General features: G+C 46.7%; 1 protein-coding gene across 1 annotated transcript in view; it reads left to right on the top strand.

The window, feature by feature from the left end:
* The window catches only part of LOC132578359 (Golgi-associated plant pathogenesis-related protein 1), a 34,299-nt gene extending 25,297 nt beyond the window's left edge, over window positions 1–9,002 (top strand). Inside the window, exons 3-5 of the mRNA XM_060248303.1 lie at window positions 1,149–1,252; window positions 5,683–5,760; window positions 8,525–9,002. Of these exons, the coding sequence (XP_060104286.1) occupies window positions 1,149–1,252; window positions 5,683–5,760; window positions 8,525–8,685 (343 nt within the window). The 3' untranslated portion in view covers window positions 8,686–9,002. The remainder of the gene's footprint in view (window positions 1–1,148; window positions 1,253–5,682; window positions 5,761–8,524) is intronic.
* The last annotated feature ends 4,454 nt before the right edge of the window (window positions 9,003–13,456 follow it).

Here is a 13,456-nt window from a genome sequence, read left to right as displayed (position 1 = left end):
GGAGGACGGGCGCAGCGGAGGCGGCAGAGCCAGGCGCGGCCCAGGGCGGTGAGGGAGCTCTGCAGCACAGCCCCGCTTCTCCACGCGCGGCAGCGCTGGTGGCCGAGGAGGAGGTCCCGAGCCCCCGGCCCCACTCTCCATGCCCGCGCTACCTGCTTCACCCAGGCCTTCAGCCTCAGGCGGCCGCCGAGGGGCGGGGAGAACGAGCGGGAGGAGGAGGGAGGGACAGTGCGGCGCGGGAACCTCCGGCGCTTGTCACAGCCTAGATATTGGCTCCACCCCTAACATCTCCTGGCTCCACCCCCAAAGTCTCCTGGCTCCACCCCCAAAGTCCCCAGCTATTTCTTCCATTGGACTTGGCAATCCTAGTGCGATGTCACTTGCGGGTGACGTTATCACACCACACGTTCAAAGCGCATGTGAAAAAAGTCCCCCGCTGGATGCCACGGTGAAGAGGGACGTCACTCCGAAGTAAGCCGTGTGGGAAAATGGTATACGGTTTTCCCAGATCCTCTAGCAATTTGGGAGGGGAAAACTCTATGGTACCTATTGTACCATAAAGTTTTCCCTCCCACATTGCTAGAGCGTCTGGGAAAACCATATTCCCGGAAACGCCTAGAGTAGCTGGTGTGCTATATTGCATATTAGGCCACGCCTGCTGATGTAACCAATCCTCCAAGAGCTTATTACAGGGCCTACTGTAAGCTCCAAGAGAATTAGCTACTTGAGGGGTGTGTGGCCTAATAGGCAAAGGAGTTCCTGCTTCAAAAAAAAGCCCTGTATAGGTCACTTAGGAAAAGCAGTGTAGGGTAATAGGATTCTCCACTATTGACGATGTTATGCCTTCACAGTGTAAAACTGGGAATATCTGAGGAGCCTTAACAGATAATTCCCATGAAAGAACTCTGCAGGGAAAACACTGCATGTAGTGCTCTCATTCTTCTCCATGCAAATGCAAAATGTTTGAGGCAGACACCCTGGTTGGCTACTCCTGGATATAGGGGGCCTCTTATTTTCTCTCTTCTGTGGATGCACAATGTGATAAACTGCTGACCTAGAATCTTCTGCCCTAGTGCGTTTGCATATTCACAAAGCTAACTATTGTCTGCTTGTTGGTCCATAATGGAATTGCAATTGTTTTATTATAGGTATTCAGAGGCACTCGCTAGCACAAGAATCCTCAAGCATAGTTCTGAGTCTAGTAATGGAAAATACGGAGAAAATTTAGCATGGGCTTCTTACGATCAGTCAGGTAAGCTGGGTTCTTAATGGAGACACTTAAAAGGCATTGCTCAAATATTTTTCTCTCCCCGAAGAACAAGAATTGCAAGTTAAGGTGCTATATCCATGACCGTTGGTGGGACCGTATTGGTTTTTAAAAATCATGTAGGCAGTCTAGCCCAATCTCATCAGATGTTCCAAGCTAAGCAGGGTCGAACGTGAATAGTAATTGGATGGGAGACCACCAAGGTTCCCTGTTGCTACGCAGAGGCAAGCGATGGCGCGTCTGAATGTCGCTTGCCTTGAAAACACTAATTAGTTGCCATAAGCTGGCTGTGACTTGATGATACTTTCCACCAGGGCTTTTTTTGCGCAACGACACACCTGAACACAGCTCCGGATGGCTTGGTGTCAGGGGGTGTGGCTTAATATGCAAATAGTTCCTGCTGGGCTTTTTCTACAAAAAAAACCCTTGTGCAAAACAATGGTGGTGTCAGGGTGTGGCCTAATATGCAAATAGTTCCTGCTGGGCTTTTTCTACAAAAAAACCCCTTGTGCAAAACGATGGTGGTGTCAGGGGGTGTGGCTTAATATGCAAATAGTTCCTGTTGGACTTTTTCTACAAAAACCCCTTGTGCAAAACAATGGTGGTGTCAGGGGGTGTGGCTTAATATGCAAATAGTTCCTGCTGGGCTTTTTCTAAAAAAAAAACCCCTTGTGCAAAACAATGGTGGTGTCGGGGTGTGGCCTAATATGCAAATAGGCGCCTGCTGAGCTTTTTCTACCCAAAAAGCCCTACTTTCCACTCCCACCTAGCAGTACTGATGGCTTGTATACTGCCCTTGGGTCATCCAAGCCTTCCTCTAGGAAGAAGAGGCTGTCCTGCCAGCTTTCCTTCGAGGGCCAAAAATTGCTTCATTCTGTAAAATGTTCCCTTCCCGCCTGTGGCGCACCTTATTTTGTTTTATTGTTCTTGGTTTGCCAATTTTATTGTATTGTTTGAGACTTAAATTGTAGGTTTTTATTGTTGTTCACCCTCGAACCTGGGCAGTGTAATAAAAAGTAGAGACATCACCCTGCCAACAAAAGTCTGTATAGTCAAAGCGATGGTATTCCCAGTAGTCATGTATGGCTGTGAGAGCTGGACCATCAAGAAGGCCGAGCGCAGAAGAATAGATCCTTTTGAGCTGTGGTGCTGGAGAAGAATCTAGAGAGTCCCTTGGACTGCAAGAAGATCAAATCAGTCAGTCCTAAGGGAAATCAACCCTGACTGTTCCCTGGAAGGTCAGATGCTGAAGCTGAAGCTCAAATACTTTGGCCACCCAATGAGAAGGGAGCACTCCCTGGAGAAGATCCTGATGCTGGGAAAGACAGAAGGCAAAAGAAGAAGGGGACTGCAAAAGATGAGATGGCCGGACAGCTTTACTGATGTAACAAACACGCATTTGAGCAGACTTCGGACGATGGTGAAAGACAGGAGAGCCTGGCGTGACTTTGTCCACGGGGTCGCAAAGAGTTGGACTTGACTGTGCGACTGAACAACAACCACACATTGTTGTTCAGTTTATGTTGTGCTCCGCCCTGAGCCCGTTATGGGAAAGGGTGGAATATAAGCCTACTAAATAAAAAAATAAGCTTTGGAAGTCTCTTCTGCATTTGGCTGTGCACATGCAGTCCCCAGTATGGGACTGCACAGAAGCGATGAACGTCTAGTTTGGTTCATAGTCCATTCGGATCAGTGATTCTTTTTGGAATGACGATCGATAAGTCCAAATTTACCAGGTACAGTGCCCCACTAAAACCAAAGCACACACAGATCAATAAAACTCTAAAAGCCTTTCACAGACTTCATTTTTTTGGATTGGAGAATGCTGGTTTAGATAATCTCAGCAAAATGACATTCAGGTTGTAACGTATGTAAGTATTGCAGGCAAGGGAAATTCATATTCTGAATTTTCTCAGCACCACTATTAGGGTCAGCAGCACCAAGAAGTCCACATCTCTGAAATCTGACCCAAGTTGGCAGGATACCTAAAGCAGAGGAACCAGCTCCCATATCCTGGTTCTCACCCATACCATCAGCACAGTGTCAATTAAAGTGTTCATGATGCAGGATCGGCTCTGGTTAGCACTTACCTGGAAGACCACCAAGGAAGTCTAAGGTTGCTAGGTAAAGGTAGTCCCCTGTGCAAGCACTAGTCGTTTCCGACTCTGGGGTGACGTTGCTTTCACAACCAGAGGCGTCACTAGGGTGGGTTGCACCCTGGGGTGTAACTGATTCAAGTCACCCCCCCATTGGGCATCACCCCTTTTGGAGGGCTGCGTCACCCCCTCCGCACACAACCCCGCCCACTTCACATGGCCCCTCCCTCATCCGTAATCCAAGATACCAGTTTTGCAGCATTTAAGTTTCCCCCACTCACCCACACGCTTTTAGCTGAGCCGGCGACAGTGCGGCCCCGGTTTCAGAATCCCGGCCAGCCCACACACAGCAGCAGCGTTCTAGTCCCAGGGCCAGCCCCTTCCTGTTGGGGGGGACCATGGGTCAGTGCCTGGGGCCAATGAGAATGCTCTGGGGGAGGGCCGATGGCCCCCTTGGCCCCGCCCTAGTGACGCCGCTGTTCACAACGTTTTTGACTTTTGACGGGGTGCTTTGCCATTGCCTTCCCCAGTCATCTACACTTTCCCCCTAAGCAAGCTGGGGACTCATTTTACCGACCTCGGAAGGATGGAGTCAACCTGGAGCCGGCTACCTGAACCAGCTTCCGCTGGGATCGAACTAAGGTCGTGAGCAAAGGGCTCCGACTGCAGTACTGCAGCTTTAGCACTCTGCACCACGGAGCTCTTAGGGTTGCTATATAGAGGCAGACAATGGCAAACCACTTCTGAATGTCTCTTTCCTTGAAAGACCTCTGAGAGGTTGCCGAAAGTAAGCTGCGACGTTCCACCACCATAATACCAGACGTTGACTTGACCGCTGTGCTCAGCCAAGTTTGACTCCTTCCTCTGGAGTAGGTGGCCTGTCTCCATTAGAAGAGCCGTGCCATAATGAAGCGTGATGTCACAACAAGGCGGCCAACTGATGGAAATAGTAGCTGGAATAGGACACCCGCTGCCTCAAAAGGAAGTTTCCTTCTTCCCTTGACACCTTCCCACCAAAATGATCACATGACCAGGAGGAAGGGGGCTACTTCCTCAGTTCACACTGTGCTGCCAGTGGAGACCCCAAGAAACTAAGGATCCACAGAGTTCACATCAGGGCAGGAGGGAGGGATATGTGTCTGAAGAAAAAGGCGAAGCCAGTGGTATAAAATTAGGTTAAATATATATTTTATTACTCAGTTAAAATTCCCTATGCATTTGCCAACGGGCTTTGTCAGGGGGATCTGTAATATATAATATATAATTGCACCATTGAGCTTACATAAATAATGGTATAGTTATGAATAAGACATTATATTAAAGGTCAAAATCCAGGTCATAAAATATAAAACCTGCTGCCAGCAGAAAGGGGGTAAAATGGCTTGGAGTTATCTAAACCCCTACTTTTTTTGCCAACCGTGGCTTTTCACAGGGAACATTAGGCTGGGGGTTTAAAATTCAAATGACTCATGACCAATATGAGTTGGTTCATGGTTTGGTTTGTGATTCAGCCACGAACCAAACCAAACTGCAGAAATGCAGTTTCTGCCCATTCCTAGTGGTGAGAGCCTGCTCGTGGCCATCCGCCCCCTACTTCCGCCCCTATCCCGGATGGCCTCCTAAAAGAAAGGATAAGTATGTGGCCCAGATGAGCCTGAGTTTGTCAGATCTCAGAAGCTAAGCCGGGTTGGCCCTGGTTAGTGCTTGGATGGGAGATCACCAAGGAAGCCCAGGGTTGCTACGCAGAGAGGCACCTCTATTTGTCTCTTGTCTTGAAAGCTCTTTGAAGGGTTGCCGTAAGTCAGCTGCGACTTGATGGCATTTTCCAACACCATTTAAGTCTCTAATCCTTTATGGCCAAAACGTGCTTTTTGTTTTTAATTCATATTTTGAAACTTCAGATTCTCACTAATGTAATTCCAGCTTGGTTTGCGCAGTTCCGCGGGGCCCGCAAGACCGTTCTCTTCCGGCTGGCATTTAACTGACACGGCCCCTGTATCTCCGGGAACTGAAGAAATGCCGTTGCCGCTGAAATAGCACTATGTTAATATTCTGTTTTAACTGTCGAAGGTGTAATTTTTAATATTTATCGATATTTATTGAATTGTTTGCTGTGATTTTATATTGTGAGCCGCCCTGAGCCTGCTTCGGCGGGGAGGGTGGGATATAAATCAAATCAATAAATAATAAATGAATTAATTAGAAGAATGTCCTGATAACCCCCGAGCTGGAGACAAAAACAGGCCGGTAATACTTCTTGCAGAGTTCACTACTTGCACTGTGATTCCACAGCATAATTCTATGATTTTTGTCTTGTAGGGAAAGAAGTAGCTGACAGATGGTATAGCGAAATAAAAAATTACAACTTTCAGAGTCCAGGATTTTCCTCTAACACAGGTGAGTGTGGGGGGTCTGGTATTGCTTATTTGCTGACCGACAGTAGAGAAGGGAACTTTTTATTTTCCCATCATCATTCCAAAATCAGGCCTTTGCATGCACATTTCAGGGTAGTGGGATAGAGGAAGAAGAGCATGCTGTGCAACTTTGACAGGAAGATCCAAGTGGGCAGCCGTGTTGGTCTGAAGCAGTAGAACAAAGTAGGAGTCAAGTTTCACCTTTAAGACCAACAAAGTTTTATTCAGAATGTGAGCTTGCATGTGAATGCACACTTCTTTAAACGAGGGGATGGAGTACAGTGAGCTGAAATACATGTAGTTGGTAGGTTAAGAGTGTAAAAGAAAGGTAAAGGTAGTCCCCTGTGCAAGCACCAGTCGTTTCCGACTCTGGGGTGATGTTGCTTTCACAACGTTTTCACGGCAGACTTTTTACGGGGTGGTTTGCCATTGCCTTCCCCAGTCCTCTACGCTTCCCCCCAGCAAGCTGGGTACTCATTTGACCGACCTCGGAAGGATGGAAGGCTGAGTCAACCTGAGCTGGCTACCTGAAGCCAGCTTCCACTGGGATCGAACTCAAGTCGTGAGCAGAGAGTTCAGACTGCAGTACTGCAGCTTTACCACTCTGCGCCACGGGGGTAAGAGTGTAAACTGATACAAAGGATCAAATGGCAAAATAGTGTAATAAATTGGAAGACCGTTTGGTCAGGATAGCAATAAAAGGTTATGTCAAGACCCCCACAGTTCAATGATCACAAACAGTCCACTTCAGAAATGGATGTTTATTGATACATGACAGCTGAAGGCAGGACGAACTTTGTGAAAACTGACTTGGCGGGCTTTTTGCCCCTCTATTATAGGCTTATCCCAAACCGTTACAAGTTTAAAGAAAAGCGGGAATCAGCAATCCCTCCCCACAAGTCCTTCCCAGGCCCTTTTGCAGGTACACATAATCTTGGAAGAGCAACCTTGGTTGCCCCTGGTAATGCTTCAAACTAGGCAGAATCAATGTGATAACTGTTACATAGAGAGAGGCATAATGCAAGCTGAGAAACAGGAAAGTAAAAGCACTTCAGTAACTAGAAACATGGCAAGGCATCTTGACAGGTAATAAAAGTTGTGTGTTAATTGATGTTGCTGAAAGTCTTTTTAACATCATCCTATACAATTTAACATCATCCTATAGAATGATGTTAAAAAGTAAATTGGGTGGACAAGAACTAGGAAGTACATGTCCTTTTGTTTTACCTAGACTTGCAGCAACAGCAATTAACAGGCAACTTTTATTACCTTTTATTGCTATCCAGACCAAATGGTCTTCCAATTTATTGCACTGTTTTGCCATTTGATCCTAACTTTGTATCAGTTTACACGCTTAACCTACCAACTACATGCATTTCAGCCCGCTGTACTCTATCCCCTCGTCTGAAGAAGTGTGCATGCATATGAAAGCTTACATTCTGAATAAAACTTGGTTGGTCTTAAAGGTACCACTTGACTCCTACTTTGTGTCAAGCATTGGTATTTCGAATAAACAAGCAGTTGTTGGATACAAAGGCTCGTTTTATTGATAATCCGTTGATGGCTCAAGGTAGGATACCTGGAGAGTGATACAGAGTTTCACACAGCATAGTGTTTTAAGGAATACTTCAAAGGCAATAGCTTCAAGTCATAACATACATATGTGAATTGCTACAGATATTCAGAAATACTACCAGCTGCTATCATGCAGTTACAACTTCCCTGGTTCCCATACATTCTTGCCTCTCTTGATAAGTGGCATGAATGGGAACGATTCGGGGGAGGCGCCTCTTTTCTTTCTATCATCAAAGTTACTTACCAAAGATTTCAGGTTTTCATGGCTGGTAACATCATTAGGGTTTGCAGAATCTTTGGGGCTCAAGTGCCGTGTTCTACTGGAGAAAGCTTTCCTTCCAGACGTTTCGTTCTCAGCTGCGGAGAACATCCTCAGTGGCGTTGCAGCCGGAGCAGGCGCTCTGACCTTCTTGGCTGCTGTACGTTGAGTGGGACATGTATTTATCCCACTCAACGCACAGCAGCCAAGAAGGTCAGAGCGCCTGCTCCGGCTGCAACGCCACTGAGGATGTTCTCCGCAGCTGAGAACGAAACGTCTGGAAGGAAAGCTTTCTCCAGTAGAACACGGCACTTGAGCCCCAAAGATTCTACAAACCCTAATAAAGTTACTTACATTCCTACATTTTCTACCCAGAGGTGTGAAAGGAAAAGAAAGGCGAGAAAAAGGGAGGGGGGGGGGAGTTGCTTCGAAGGGCAACTCTGGGAAAGAGGAGATTTTAGAACAGAGAGAGAGGGATTGGATTCCAATAATGGTATTGATCTAATACACAGAAATCGCATACTTGACACTTCGTTCTACTTTGACAGGAAGTTTGCCTTCCAGTATTGCTTTGCTTGAGTTCCCACGCCTGAAAATGAAACCCTTTGGTATCTCTTTGGTTGTACTCAACTTGTCTTGGGGATGGATGGTGGCTCAGTGGTCGAGCATCTGCTTGGTAAACAGAAGGTCCCAGGTTCAATCCCTGGCATCTCCAAAAAAGGGTCCAGGCAAATAGGTGTGAAAAACCTCAGCTTGAGGCCCTGGAGAGCCGCTGCCAGTCTGAGAAGACAATACTGACTTTGATGGACCGAGGGTCTGATTCAGTATAAGGCAGCTTCATATGTTCATATGTCCATATGTCTTGCAAACCTGGTCTCATACTAATAGGGTTTGTTTTGGGTTTCCCTTTTAGGACACTTCACAGCAATGGTTTGGAAGAACACCAAAAAGATGGGAGTCGGAAAGGCAGCAGCAAGTGACGGCTCCACATTCGTGGTGGCCAGATACGAGCCAGCTGGCAATATCGTCAACCCTGGTCACTACGAGCAGAACGTTCTTCCCCCCAAGAAATAATTTTGTCGGGTGCAGAGAGGGGGGAAAGGGAAAAAGGACTATTGAAGCAGCAAATGCCAAGCGAAGCTGCGGATTGGGTGAGAGCAGGCTGACCTTTCATAGAAAACAAAGCTGAATGGAATTTCATTCTTGATGGTACTTGGAACTTAAGACAGAACTAACTGCTGTGATCACGTTTAACAAAGAGTTGGAATCGGTACAGAGGAGGTAGAGCAAGCCCAAAACATGAGATATGCAAAAATAAGTTAATATGGTTTGTAGCACTTTGAATCTGTGCAAGACATTTGTACGCTTTCATTAAAACATGACAGATTGAAGAGTATGCGTTAATAGGTTCAGATTTTCCAATGTGTAGAACTAGAAAAGCCCCGTGGCGCAGAGCGGAAAAGCTGCAGTGCTGCAGTCTGAGCTCTCTGCTCACGACCTGAGTTTGATCCCAGCGGAAGCTGTGTTCAGGTAGCTGGCTCAAGGTTGACTCGGCCTTCCATCCTTCCGAGGTCGGTAAAATGAGTTCCCAGCTTGCTGAAGAGAAAGTGAGGGAGGGACTGGGGAAGGCAATGGCAAGCCACCCCGTAAAAAGTCTGCCGTGTAAACGTGATGCAACGTCACCCCAGAGTCAGAAACGACTGGTGCTTGCACAGGGGACTACCTTAACCTTTTTACCTTTTTTACAACTAGGAAATAAATTGTCAGGCTCATGTCAGAAGAGTTTAGTTGCTTAAAAATTGCATTCATCTCCACAGTTCTCACTTTGTCATGGCACTTCCAAGTATTTCTTTATGCCCGTTGCATAGTTAAGCTCAGCAGGGTCAGAACTTGGAAGGGAGATCACCAAGGAAGGCTCTGCAGAGGTTAGAAAACGGCAACTGTCTCTTGCCATGAAAGCCCCTTGGCTGGGATGGCCATAATTCGGCTGCCACTTGCCGGCACTCTACACAAGCGTCTTTGTCTCCAGCCCTGATGCAAGCTGACCCTATGGTGTTGTATGGCGCATCATGCGGGCTGTTATACGTGACCATAGGCAACATTTGGAACACTCCTGGTGAGAAATGAACTCTGCAGTCTACTCTATAAAAAGAATACGGTGCAAAGTTGGCATGAAAAGTTTTCCATTTAGCTGGAATTTTAAGGAAATCATGATGCAGATTGTAACAATGAGTAGTTAAAATGTGGCTACTGAAAAAATGTGATGCTGAGTAGAGAACTCAATTGCCAGAGAACAGGGCTTTTTTTGAGCAGGAACGGACAGGAACGCAGTTCTGGCTGGCTTGGTGCCAGGCGTGTGGCCTAATATGCAAATGAGTTCCTGCTGAGCTTTTTCTACTTAAAGCCCTATGTGAACAATGGTGATGTCAAGGGGTGTGGCCTAATATGCAAATGAGTTCCCGCTGAGCTTCTTCTACCTAAAGCCCTATGTGAACAATGGTGATGTCAGGGGGTGTGGCCTAATATGCAAATGAGTTCCCGCTGGGCTTCTTCTACAAAGAAAGCCCTGCCAGAGAGTCTCTGCTTTTAGTCTTAAAAGTCAAAGTAGTTTCTGATTCTTGCATGCTGGAAACTTGTGCAGACAATCCTCACTGAAATGTGCAGCTTTTAAGTGCCTTGCGTAACTCCTTTGCCCTTCTTCATGACTAGCAGGACCAAAACAGTAAATGCTGCAGAACGAAAGCATGCCGATTGGTCAAATGTCCTTAATTTATACAGGTAGTAGAATTCACTTTTCTTGGTGTGGAATAAAGTGCCCCCTTTCAGTTTCATAGGAGATCTAGCTGAGGAACATTGCCTCCCTGGGGTGAAAGAGAAGACAGTGATACTCTGTATTCTTGGTGCTTGGGAGGGCTTCTGGAGTACTGACCTTGCTGGTGGACCTTCTGATTTTGGCCACTGTGTGACTCAGAGTGTTGGACTGGATGGACCATTGGCCTGATCCAACATGGCTTCTTTTACGTTCATGTCTGGGGCAGTGATGCTCTGTATTCTTGGTGCTTGTGGGGGGCAAGAGTGGGAGGGCTACTGCAGTTCTGGCCCCACTGGTGCACCTCCTGATGAGACACCTGGGTTTTGGCCATTGTGTGACAGAGTGTTGGACTGGTTGGGCCATTGACCTGGTCCAACATGGCTTCTCTTATGACAGCTGCAGCTTGCCTTGGCAGAAGCCTTCATATGGTGGGTGACCCAGAGAGGCTATCCAGGATATTCGAGCACAGAAGTCTGACAGAGACAATGATCCAGCAGTAGCCCCTTCTCTGCCAGTTGCTTCTTCGTATGCTTTTCATAGAGAAGAAATAGTGATACAGTGAATAGAGTAATATAAGAACCAATATTATTAATACCTGACACAGAGCTATTCCCCCAAGCACTCTGTTCTCAACGACATAACCAACAGCACAAAAGGAGGCATTGCTTTATTATTATTAATTACATCGCTGCCTATAGTGGAAGCTCTCTGGGTGGCTTCCAAGTCTAAAACAATATAATTTGCTGTTGTCGTCGTTCAGTCGCACAGTCAAGTCCAACTCTTTGTGACCCCATGGACCAAGTCACGCCAGGCCCACCATCCTCCAAAGTCTGCTCAAATTCATGTTAGTTACATCAATAACGCTGTCCAGCCCTCTCATCTTTTGCCGTCTTCTTCTTCTTTTACCTTCAGTCTTTCCCAGCATGAGGGTCTTCTCCGGGGAGTGCTTCCTTCTCATTTGGGGGCCAAAGTATTGGAGCTTCAGCTTCATCATCTGATCTTCCAGGGAACAGTCAGGGTTGATTTCCTCTAGGATTGACTGATTTGATCTCCTTTCCGTGCAATAGAATATAATAGATTAAAAGGTCAAACATTAATAATTAATTTATGATAACATAAATACATTAAAAATAGACCTGACCCAATTTTTTGTTTCAGTGGATATTCTTATAAGTGAATGTTGCTTCAGTGCTGTCATTAGGCACAACTGGAGACGGGCCCAGAGGCTGCTGCTTTCCTGAGTTCCGTGCGCCAAGAGGAAACAGAAGAAAATGCTGTGTCTATCATTGTGGTGATTTTCTTCCTTCCTTTCATATTACTGTTCATTCGACTCAGTGGTCTTGAAGAGCTGCTGAGAGATGTGGTGTTTTTCATTTCTTCAGGAGTCCCATTTGTGATGGAGTGGGCAATGAGATTGCCAGGTTTGTGAGCATAAGAGCATAAGAGAAGCCATATTGGATCAGGCCAATGGTCTGTCCAGTCCAACACCCGGTGTCACACATAAGAGAAGCCATGTTGGATCAGGCCAATGGCCCATCCAGTCCAACACTCTGTGTCACACAGTGGCCAAAAAAACCAGGTGCCATCAGGAGGTCCATCAGTGGGGCCAGGACACTGGAAGCCCTCCCACTGTGCCCCCCACCCCAAGCACCAAGAATACAGAACATCACTGCCCCAGACAGAGAGTTCCATCAATACCCTATGGCTAATAGCCACTGTAGACCTTTGCTCCATATGTTTATCCAATCCCCTCTTGAAGCTTTCTACTCCGATTTGGCAGTGGCGCTCCAGGGTCTCACACAGAGGCCTTTCACATCACCTCCTACCTGATACTTTCCACTGGAGATACCAGGGATTGAACCCTGGGACCTTCTGCAAGCCAAACAGAGGCTCTAGCACTGAGCCATGCTCCCTCCCCTGTGTGAAGCTGCCTTGTATTGAATCATTACAATAGAAAATATGGGGAAACACAGTGTAACAATTATCAAAACCAACAGAAAAACTATCTTGTAATGCTGCCTTCCAATAAAGAACATAAGAGAAGCCATGTTGGTTCAGGCCAGTGGCCCATCCAGTCCAACACCTGTGTCACACAGTGGCTAAAAAACCAGGTGCCATCAGGAGGCCATCAGTGGGACCATAACACTAGACGCCCTCACACTGTCCCCCCCACCAAGCACCCAGAATACAGAGCATCACTGCCCCAGACAGAGAATTCCATCAATAGGCTGTGACTGATAGCCACTGATGGACCTCTGTTCCAGATGTTTATCAAATCCCCTCTTGAAGCTGTCTATGCATAGCACTGTAGATCAGGGGTGGCCAAGGGTAGTTCTCCAGATGTTTTTTGCCTACAACTCTCATCAGCCCCAGCCAGCATGGCCAATGGCTGGGGCTGATGGAAGTTGTAGGCAAAAAACATCTGGAGAGCTACCATTGGCCACCCCTGCTGTAGATGCTACAGGCAACCTCAAGAATGCAGAGGAGAATGGACCCAACGATGGCTCCTTGTAGCCCCAGGTGATACGCTCCACCTGCTACAGCCAGCCCAGTTAAGTATGGATGTCCTCGTTCTGATATATCTGAATAAATCCTTCCTTTTCAGAAGCCAGAGGGAAACAAGCTGTCCCACAGTCTGGGGTGGGGGGTGGGGATTTCTGTGTTCTGACGATAACAAAATAAAAATGCCAGATAGCAAAATTGCAGAATAAATGACACAAAAGAAGCGTTCATGAAAATTGCTCAATTTATACAGGACACAAAACTCTACTTGTCTTGGTATGGAATTTCCTTTTCTTTTTTGGTATGGAATATGCACAACCCTGAACAGCAACGTCACCCTCATGTACGAAGCAATGGCTATTCTTTTGCTTAAATTACCTGTTTTCGTTGGGATTCATCATCCAGAACTAGGGCGGGGGTTGCAGGTCAATTTATGGTTCATACCAGAGCGGAGAACTGCATTTGATTGTACGTGGGCAAGATTTTTAATTCCATTTGTGTGAAACTGGGATTCGTTATTTTCACCCTGCC

The sequence above is a fragment of the Heteronotia binoei genome, chromosome 10 (genome assembly GCF_032191835.1).
Source record: "Heteronotia binoei isolate CCM8104 ecotype False Entrance Well chromosome 10, APGP_CSIRO_Hbin_v1, whole genome shotgun sequence".
Lineage (NCBI taxonomy): Eukaryota > Metazoa > Chordata > Lepidosauria > Squamata > Gekkonidae > Heteronotia > Heteronotia binoei.
Note: the sequence above shows the minus strand (reverse complement) of the source record. Positions and strands in the feature narration are given on the sequence as shown.